This window comes from Agrilus planipennis, unplaced genomic scaffold (genome assembly GCF_000699045.2).
Source record: "Agrilus planipennis isolate EAB-ADULT unplaced genomic scaffold, Apla_2.0 scaffold190, whole genome shotgun sequence".
Classification (NCBI taxonomy): Eukaryota; Metazoa; Arthropoda; class Insecta; order Coleoptera; family Buprestidae; genus Agrilus; species Agrilus planipennis.
Window position 1 is genome coordinate 278,315 of NW_020442444.1, and position 11,359 is coordinate 289,673.

Below are 11,359 nucleotides of genomic sequence, written 5' to 3' on the forward strand. Positions count from 1 at the left end.
GTGTGAGATGTGACTAGCAAAAGTTGTGGTTCTGAGAAGAACCGATTTACAAAAGCGTTGGACACATTGCTGTGCCTAAGATGAGACGTAGCACTGGTACAGCATCCGATGGTCGATATCCTGGAGGTGATACTGTTGCAGTATACAATAATAGCGAGCCTATAATATTTAATAATAATATTTAACCATAACCACAGCTTATATTTCATGACTGAACCAGTACCTAAATAATAGGCCCAATCCTAACTTGTCTAATAAATAGAGGTAAGGGGTTTCCAAAAATGTTAACAAGAAACAAAAAATATGATCGTATGGAACTGAAACATCGGCGATGTTTGGGATATTCTATAAAATTTGTAGTCGAAAAAACGTTTCTTTTGCAAATAAAAAAAAACTAACACCCCTAAGTTAAATAAAAAAGTTGTATACAATAAAAATCTATCGTTTTATTTTTTGCTATCGATCAGTGAATTACTTTTTGAGATACAGTGAAAATCAATTTTTTTTGTTTTCGCTGTATTTTTTTCAATTTAACTTGTTAATTGCTATAGATATAGCCCTTGACAAGCCAAAAAAGTAATAAAAAGTTATTGAAAATTTTTCGAGATAGGTATACCAATTTTTCGAGAAAAAGGTGCTACGGAAAATTGACTTCTCTATCTCGAGGGAAAATCCGACGGAAACCATTTTGGGATAATTTTTTTGTTTAGGAGTTATATTTTCTCGGTAAAAAAGAATAGCAGAGATTTCATTAGTTACAGTAACATAGATCTTCAAATTCAATGAATACTTACTCAAGTTCTGGCAAATCAACAATATATAGAGAAAATGACTATCATTTTTTTAAAGTGCATTTAAAATTAATTGACTTCATTTGTTTGAAACAGACGTGAGCTCTGAAATATGTCGAGATGCAATGTATCTTTTTTATACTTAATTAATTACTTATCAGTTACCTAGAGTACGATCAATTTATGAATGCACTAATGGAGAAGAGTGCGTACCTAATATACTACAGAGACTATGTGCTACGACAAAATATTTTCCATCTTCAAAGGGGGTGATACAAATACATACTCGAAAAATTAATTAAGATCGAATTTATACTTATTGTAAGTAGCTAAAAATACACAAATGTAAAAGGCTGTCCTATAGAATAGTGACCTTAAATATTTTTTAAAATTTTCATGAACATTTTNCTAAAAATACACAAATGTAAAAGGCTGTCCTATAGAATAGTGACCTTAAATATTTTTTAAAATTTTTATGGCAAATAAATACTGTTTCGAGATTAAATTAAAGTCAATTTCTTCGACCCCAAAGTTTAACTCCAAAGTTGCATATTTAAAAATTTTAAATTTTCCATTTTTAACTTCAGGATTGGGGGAAAGATGTTGAAAGGGCCAGGGATGACTGAAGCGCAAGGATTAGAAGTGAAAAACATAAATTTCGAATAAGAAACTAACGTCACCTGAACTGCAAAACTAACCATATCACCTTACATACGGAAAGTATTATGATAAAAAATAATTTGGATTAACATAAAAAAAGAGAAAATTATAAATTTAGATCATATAACTGAATTTCTACGAATCGCTGCCAAATTATAGGGTTCTTTGAATCCAAAATAGCCGGTAGAAGTAGAATTAATGACTGAGAAGCTAAAACTTTCAGAGATTTTAATTGATTTACGCAAAAAAATTATTAATATTAATGTTATTGTTCAAATTAAGAAAATTTTTTGTCGGTATTTATGTCTCGCAAGAGAGCAAATCCATAATTTGGCAAATGTGTGGAATGAGTATATTATTTCAACTATTGCAGGTTTATCTGAAAATATCTCTTGCTTCTCTAAAAACTGCTCTAAACTTACTGAACTCTCACAATCCTTGAACAAAGTGCAACACTCGTCAAAACCTTGCATTTATTTGACTTATATACCTGATTTTTTGTATGATAAGATAACTTAAATGTATTTGTACGAATTTTCCTATATTATATATTGTAATGTCAAAAGATGATACTGCCCTTTATGATTGCATGCAATATAAAATCACTGTATTCAGCTCTGAACTTTCTACCAATCATTATTTATTATAAAAACTACAAAAAAAATATGGCCATTATTCTAGAAATTAATTGTTTAAAATGGGAAAGTAATTGGAGAAAAATATGTCAAATACATACCTTTTCGTCGAAGGTTGTGTGTATTTATCAACACTATTTCAACTCAGAGAAAAACGTACTAAAACACGTAAACTGCAAACGAAACAAAAATGTTGAGCGTCTTTAATGACAAAACTTCCACTTTTAACATTCAAGATTGAACTAACGATGGAACGACGAATTTATTATTACGAATTTCTCACCTATCGGTTCTCCTTTTCAAGGATAATGATATATCAACAGTAATTAACAATAAAAAAAGACTGGTCAAGTAAGTGTTGGACTCAAGCACTGAACGATTCTAAGGTATTAGGTATAAAAAATCTTAAAAGTATATGATAACAAATTTTAATCGTAATCAGAGCTTTTCCCAAAGGAGTGTCGATAACCAATGATTAAATTTCATTTCTTTTTTTTTTTATTTTACAGAGAAGTATTTCATCTAATATTTTTGAAAGTATTAGATATAACTTTTTCTATTAAAAAACACCTATTTGTCTACATAATAAACGTTTTTATATTTGTTGTTAACGTACAAAGAATGAATAATATTTTACATAATTTGCATTTTCTTACGTAAATTCGTTTTTGCGTTAGCTTGATTACAAAATGTACGTAAAATCTATGATTTTGAATTTGAAATCATTTTTTAATCCCCATAACAATCCCTAAATACCTCCATAGGGAGGATAACGATTCCAGAGGTAGGTAAATGAGAGAGCGCTTTGAAGTTGTCAAGAGGTGTGCTTCTGGCGTTCTTATCTATTTATAACAATTTGTTCCCCTTTTTCATAAATAAAAAGATAAAGAATCTTGTTTAATGTAAAATTATTTAAAATGGGTTAGAAATGAAGAGGTATTAGAAAGAATAGAAGAACAGAGGACTCTATGGAAGTCAATAAAAAATAGGCGAGGTAAGTTGGTAGAACACCTTCTCAGGCATGAAGTTCTAGTCAGAGACATATTAGAGGCAGAAACAGGAGTTAAGAGGGGTAGAGGTAGACCTAGGTTAGATTACTGTTCGCAAATAGTTCAGGATGTGGGTTGTTCTAGTTTTAGGGAAATGCGAAGTTTAGCTCAGGATAGGAGAGTGGAGGTACGTGTCCAAGCAGTCTTAGGACTGACGACCTTATGATGATGATGGTGAGATAATATGGGTTAGTGAACGTTGGAATTTCTTCTTCTAAAGGCGGTAACGTAGAATAGGTTGGGAACCTCTTAATATAGATTTGAAACCAGCATCAATGTAATGGTTGTAAAACTAAAACAACATAATTTAATTTAAACAATTATTACCTCGGAAACTATATGTCAACTTGCACTGGACAAATTATTAGAATTAACAAAAATTTTGTTAGAAGTACATACATATTTGCACAAGACTGTTAGAAGAACTTTGCAATAAATATCTGTACGACTATAATAGCCTCACGGAATAACAGGTTTGCATTTAAGCAAATTCAAATTTTTGATTCGATATTGGACTTTCTGAATGTACAAAACAGATTTTAACTGTACAATTCAAAAGAATGTGGCCACTCTCTGTAGTGTGAGATGTGACTAGCAAAAGTTGTGGTTCTGAGAAGAACCGATTTACAAAAGCGTTGGACACATTGCTGTGCCTAAGATGAGACGTAGCACTGGTACAGCATCCGATGGTCGATATCCTGGAGGTGATACTGTTGCAGTATACAATAATAGCGAGCCTGGTGTTAGACTAATTTTATTTCGATATTTACAGAGTATTTATACAAAATTATTTACATGGTACTATATGGCAAAGAACATTTCAGCATATTACATCTGTGTGTGTATTTGCCGTTGACCTAGTTAGTCGCAGTGTGTCGCGACCTAACTAAGTCAGCACAAATGTAGACGCTTAATTGATACACAACAATAATGTTTTTCGCTATACCGAGTGTTCCCACAAGAATATATCAGTTTTTGTTATTTTTTTATTTCATTTGTTATAATTTTAATTTCAATATAAATTTGAAATAACTTCGTTTATGCTTTAATTTGGACCTGACGATCTTTCCAAAGTTTACAGTAAAGTCATAAATAATGTTCTGTGGTTTTGGTCCTTGTTAACTCGAATTCTGAATTTTAATATATTCCTGAGGCAATTATACAAGAAGGATATTAAAATCAGTAGTGGGGCATCACTAGCATAAGTAAATAGAACTTCATTCCTGTAATGTAATGTATCCTAGCTGGAGACTCTAGCTTACAAGAAAGTATATTAGTTCTAAGTACATGAAGTTAGAGTTATTAGCTTATTGATTTCTTAACTTCAAAAATTAGCTTGGTGTATTCGGGGTCTAAAAATTATATATATATAATATAAAATTGAAGTTCCGTTCTTTTAAGATATATGTGCACGTGATTGTAGGAACCCGAAACATTGAACAGGGTCGTACTTAAAACTAGAAAATGTAAAAAATAACTCGAATTTTTACTTCAAAACCAAAGCATTATATTCAATATAGTTACTTTTTCTTAAAATTGCGTGGTACATTAGTTGTAATATACAATTTATTGTATTTGTCAATAACTCCCAACATTTTACATTAAAATCGTAATGGCAATTTTTACAGTAGATACCCAAGCAATACTTATTTGACAAATTTTAGAAAATATTTTTGCAACGATTTAGCATAATAAGAAATATCATAGTAATTAATAAAATAAATGAATAAACTTAACAAGAAATAAAGTTAAGAATACGAATGTAATTACTTTTATTATTTTTCGTAGTGGTGCATATTGAAAGAAATTGTCTAGCAAATGAATATTTTGCCTTTTTGAATTAATTTGAGGAGTTCTTATAAAGTATAAAATGCTTGAAAATTCCGAAATGCCACCATACACTGAATGCCACCCTTCAGTATAAACTACAACCCCGGATTGACTAATAAGCAACGCACTGGCCACGTGGTCTGTGATAAGGCGTCCAGGTTTATTTTCGTTTGGTCTATCTATTAAAAGAAGGAACTTTACTTACCTTTATTTTTTTTTTTGAAATTGCATCACTTGTAATTTCACTGGAGTTAAAATATAGAAACGAAAATATATGGTGTCAAAATATTTTCACATCATATGTTCTTTACCGAAATGAACAAAATGTAATTGCATATACATAAATAATAAATACAAAGAGATGCTGTTTTTTTTTAATTCTTACACACACTTCAAAATACGATAAACAATTACAGCGACATATTTTCTACAGTTCTTCTAATTCGTCTAACACAGTACGACTTACCTTAGAATAGAAAAAGCTAAAAGATGAAAATCCATGATTAAACACGAATAAAGAAACACAGAAAGATTTTCACAAACTTTTTATTTCGTAACATACGTTTCGCCTACTCAATTCATCTGGGGAAGTCAAATATATGCTACGAAATAAAAAACTTGTGAAAATCCTTATTCGTATTTAAAAGCTATTATAGAAGTGCTACAAAACGGACATGCGATAAATAATATGTACAAATGTTTAAAATGCTTTATTGTGACACCCGAGGAAACATTTAAATTACAGCCAAGGCCGATTAAACTACATTTTCTTTATACAAATATCGTATTGATAAAACGTCCTTTTTTATAACTTACAGAAAATAATACAAATATGATTTGAATAGCAATATGACTAGATTAAGGGGGCAGATTGAAGTCAATTTACGCTGGTGCGTTTCCACATTTTGGGGAAAGACTTGTATGATTTTTCCAATCTTCACTTGTCGGTGCAGTGGCCGCGAGGGTAGGTGGGGAAGATCCTGGATGAGATGTGGGGGTGCTCAAAATACTCAGGGCGTGTTTTATACAATTTTCTGTGGATGGATCCACCTGAAACAACACGTAAAAGCGTCCTATTTTTTTCTTGTTTTTACGAATAAGGTATTACTACAGAAAACAGCAAAAACACTTAAAATTGCGGCTAATAACAAATGTAGATATTTCGCCGAGTCGCCGAGAAAACGATATTTTTATCGCAAAACAAACATTACAATTTTCCATAGTAAATGACTGCGAATTTGCCATAGAAATAGTAGAATTTATTAGGTAACTTGTAATAATATTAATTTTGACATTTTTTTTTTTAAATAGTTTCAAGTTTCTTAATTATTAGATACAGTTTAATTTGTAATATCAACTAAAATACCTAGTGAATTTATTCCTGTTGGGTTTTTATCTTTACAAATTCGGGTCTAGTGAGATAAACTGCAAATATCGCTTTAATATTTAGGTCAATTTTCGTTTTTGATTCGCTTCGTGAACTATTTGCAACTAATGTAGGACTTTTTCTGTCCCTCTTAACTCCTGTTTCTGCTTCTAATATGTGTCCAATAAAATGACGTCAGCGAAATCTCGTTTGCGAGACCATTTTATGTACTGGCTAGGAAAAGTGTTAATCAAAACGAGCCTTTTGGCTGCGAAACCCCATAACTATTACTGTTACCAGGCGATTCTGCTACTTGTACGATGTTTTTAGAATGGTTATTTTTCGCCAGATTCTTTCTAATACATCCTCTTTACTTACCCATGCTATCCGCCGTATTCTCAGACTCTGCTACTAACATCAGCTTCAACTTTTTATTTTCGACCGTNATTGTGTATTGTGTAAATAAAATTGTATATAAAACAAATCTACAGTCCATTACTTCTTCGAAGTGATTTCACCAAATTAGTAAACCGGCGGGATATCGCCATATCGAACATTCATTTCAGCTGGGATTTCATTTTTACAAATTCGGGTCCAAATTGTGATTTGCAACGGGCTAGTAGGATAAACTGTAAATATCGCTTTAATATTTAGGTTAATTTTCCTTTTTCATTTTATCCCTGTAGGTACAAGAAGAAAAAGTGTGCTTTCTCGACCGATACAATACTATTCAATTCAGATGGAATCTACAGCGCAGATATATGCAGTGCCGTACACACAAATAACATAGCGAAAGAAGATTTGAAGATGTTTTATTAATCTGCTGTTAATTGTTTTTTCATCACTAACAATGTTCAATTTTGCTAACAACTTATACAACAGTCAAAATACTGGGAAGATATGTATACATCATTTACTTTCTCTAGCGATGTGCCCCTTCCAATGCCTTGGATGCACGCTGGCAAAATCGTAGGTAGGGAGAAAAAAACTCATTATAGTCTTGACTCTTGTTCATTAAACATACTTTCTCATACAGTACCTGCCAAAAGTTTTGTTCAATCATGAATAGTAGTGCGAGTCGAAAACAAGCGTTAAAGCCTTTAATATGTCTTGAAATATAAACAAACATCTCGTTGATATTTTCAGTAGTAAATGGTACCGATAACAGCACATTTGAGTAATGTAATTGTGGTGGATAAAATGGTCAATTTTTCTGTGCAGTACTGTACGGATTATACGCTCCTCACCGGTTAAGAGTTTGGCCGAGAGTTGTCTTGCGCCGGTCAAACTGAAGGTCACATCGCTACAGAAAGTAAACGAAGTATACCTAGGTACCTACCAAATTATATACAAATTGACATTGGGGAGCAACTATAGGTACCATAACCTTTTTGAAGTTCGAATAATTTCATTTGGGGACTGACAGTGACATGGAGAAAATGAAAAATGAAAATTTACCTAAACATTAAAGCGATATTTACAATTTATCCCACTAGCTAAATAAATCCCAGCAGAAATCTATTTACCTATTAGGTATTTTAGTTGATACTACAAATTAAATTGTAATAATTAAGAAACTTGAAATAATTTCTTTTATAAACCAAAAAAANACTGACGACCTTATGATAATGATGAATTAAGGAACTTGAAATAATTTCTAAATAAGCATGTGAAAATTGAGATTATTACAAGTTACCTAATAAATTCTACAATTTCTGAAGCAAATTCAGTCATTTACAATGGAAAATTGTAATTTTTGCGTTGTCATAAAAATGTAGTTTTCTCCGTGGGGGTGCAACTCGTCTGTGACCAGAGGGATGATCTCAATTTTAGCAGAATTATAGAATTAATGAACACGTACAGTTGACTGCAACAGTAAAATATGTAATACTTTTTTCTATAAGTATTTAATAACATTACAATTTTTAAATCAATTTTATCAGTGGAAGTCTATTTTAAATTTTTAATGTTTGGTTTTGTGGCTTCTTCTTTGTATATGTTATAATTGTTCTTTAAAAGACAAACCTTTAGGTCTTAATGAGATAGTTGCCGCTTTTGGAGCGAATTGAATCAATTTCATTTCAATTATCATAGAAACAATTTGAATGCGTAAATAAAAATTAGCCTGCGTTTTTCTGGAACTACCAATATTAGTAAATATGAGCTATCCCTTGTTTTACCTACTTTAAATTCATGATTGGGCTATTCACATTGATACCATTTGCTCAAATTTGTATTGGTTCAACTAGTTTGTATAAATAATATAATAATAGGGATTTAAAACTTTCGTAATATTCATTATTTTGTTTAACTCATAAGTTAGAAGACTTCAGATTATTTAATTCAAAAATGGTAATATTTATTGAGAAAATTGATAGAGTTGGGCTCTACTATACGAAAGTTGATTATAATGATATTTGGTAAAAAACACTTTTTGAAAACTTTCACTTAATTTTTTTATTAAATTCTTAACAAGTTTCGACCTACAAGGTCATCTTCAGAAGAAGGATTAATAACTGAGTAACAACAATTTGGTCTAGGGTGGGGGATGTAAAAGGGGGTTGTAAATACTTTACACACGTTCTGACAATAGGGGAATCGTAAATATTCTCTATTTCGTTTGTTACAATTTTACTGTTTGAATATGATTAATTAATTTTCTGAAGATGACCTTGTAGGTCAAAACTTAAAAACATTAAGGGAACGTTTTCAAAAAGTGTTTTTTTACCAAATATCATGGTAATATTTAGTTTAAAAATATTAGATTAGGCGTTAGCTGCTGGTTAGTGTATTTTTGAAAGCGGTTTTTATGAACTGAAATATGAAATCCGTTCAAACCTTGATTATGTCTTCGATTTCTTTTTCGTTGCGAGAACTGCTCATGGAGTCGGGCGAATTCATATGGTCATCCCTGCCATTTTCACTTAAAAAATCTTGGTCACCATTGTGACAATCAGCATCGTCTGTATCTGCGTGCTCGTGACCTTTATTGTCCTGAAACAACAATTTATATTTTTTTTCCGTCGTTTTACTATTTAGAATTAAAACAAACAAAATAGCTCAAAACCCCAACGCCAAAACACGACACTGTAGTTGTCCGAAGCACTTTTCTGTAACAAAGTTACCTTCTTCAGGGACTGAAGTGAACTAGAGTTCACTAAAGTGTCGTGTTTTGGCGTTGGGGTTTGAGCTATTTTGTTTGTTCTACAACAACCGCCAAAGTTTTTCCAATCTTCATATTTATTTAGAATCACTTAAAAGGCATAGGCTTTTTCTGTTATTACGTACTGTGGGTTTTATGTTTACGTACAAAAATTTATTTAAGTAGTATTTATATAAAAGTATTTAATATCTAATATTATTGTACGAAAGTAGGAAAGGGAAAAGAAAAGAAGAAAAGATTCAACAAGTACTGTATGTTTTTTATTAGGCGTATCGTGAAAGTACTACATATGTGCCAGGTAGCTGCTGAAATTCTGAGTTGTTTAAAAAAGTGATCTTTGCTGCTTCAGTTTGATCCTATTGTTGCTTTTAGCATTATGACATATATCACCTTTTGTAATTGGTGGGTGAGCCAGGAGAAAATAAATATCTGTAAAATAAAATAAAATGACGAAGGAATGTCAGTATTTATAACGATGTGAAACTGCAAAAGCAAGATAATTCTCAACTGTTGAAATTTCATTATTATTATTTTCTGGCGACCAATCTCTTTTACTTGAAAATAATTAGATGTCCAGATGATAAGGGCAACAGGACGCGAGTTTTGGACAAATGACTTCCGGGTGTCTTCAACTCTGCTGCTTCCCAAAATGGCAAAGCATGAAAGTAAGCATAAGAAAAAGCGATTTTTTGGAAAAAAGAGAGCATGGGAAAACACCTCTAGACTAGTTTAGACTTAGTGCTATTTTGAAAGTTATCGATAATTATTGATATATCGATAACATTAATAGCAAATTACAACTATAGATATAATCATATATTCGATTATTTTATTAATAGTTGTTAATATTTTCAATTAATATGTATCGATATAAATGTATATCTACAACTATCGATATATAACGGGTGAACTTACAATTTCCTACAAGAACTGCGGTGCTCATCCTTGTACAGAAATTCGTTGTCGAGTTATAAAATTCCAAAATTAAAAAAGAAAAATTCTTATGTTATTTAAATGGGAAATAGAAAAGTGTAGAATGCCATCTGTAAATATTAATATTAAGGCTCATATTTTAACAGGATCTGTCTAGGGATACTCTACCGTTTTTCAATGTTCTTAGAAAAAAATAAAATATTCAACTTCTTTGAAAGACCTGTTTCATACGATTCGGTGAATCTGGATCGGCGGCGTGTTTATCGCATGAAACTTCGTAACAATCCTAATTAAAGGGTTGTAGGTTTCTATTGTTGATTGAAAAACACTATAAATTTTGTAGAATCTATTGATATATATACAATAATATATACACTGCCTTCAATCGGCGTACGCTTGGTGAAAGCAACTACACGGTGAAAAAAGAACGGTGAATGAAACGGTGAAAAATCAAAATGTGCGGCTTGACCGCAGCTTTCGAACTTCAATGCTTGATGGTGCTGATTGCTGATGGCTCGCTTTTTAAGGGTGAAAAGGTGGTGAGACAGAGAAAGACAGCACAGAAGTACTAGTAACCGGCAAGAGAAGGATAGGTGAATAGTGGTCGAAAGCGGTGATGCTGAATATAGATAGTCGAATTCCCTTCCGGGTACTAGCCGAGTTCCTTCCCGGGTACCAGCCGAGTTCCCTCCCGTTCGTATCAACTCCGATAATTAAGTTAACGATTACTTACCGATTTTATTTATCGAAAATAAATATGTATTTATAGTGCACTTCAGTACTTCAGTAAATTAAAGATAAAATAATTTCAGAAAGAAAACACATATCAGTTATGAAATGTTTATTTATTTAATTTTAAAATGGTTTCCCACTACCTTAACAAATTCAATGTTTGGAAATTCGTGTGCGTCTAGCTTTTTGATGCAATCATC

At 31.6% G+C, this 11,359-nt stretch overlaps 1 protein-coding gene across 3 annotated transcripts in view; it reads right to left on the reverse strand.

Annotated features, from left to right (window-relative positions):
- Window positions 1-5,660: 5,660 nt before the first annotated feature.
- LOC108738328 (heterogeneous nuclear ribonucleoprotein C) overlaps window positions 5,661-11,359 on the reverse strand; it is a 339,083-nt gene continuing 333,384 nt past the window's right edge. For all 3 annotated transcript variants that reach the window (XM_025980376.1, XM_025980377.1, XM_025980378.1), the window contains 2 exons: window positions 9,170-9,325; window positions 5,661-6,015 (listed from right to left, as the gene is read on the reverse strand). In XM_025980376.1, coding sequence (XP_025836161.1) covers window positions 5,848-6,015; window positions 9,170-9,325 — 324 coding nt within the window. In that variant the 3' untranslated portion in view covers window positions 5,661-5,847. The remainder of the gene's footprint in view (window positions 6,016-9,169; window positions 9,326-11,359) is intronic.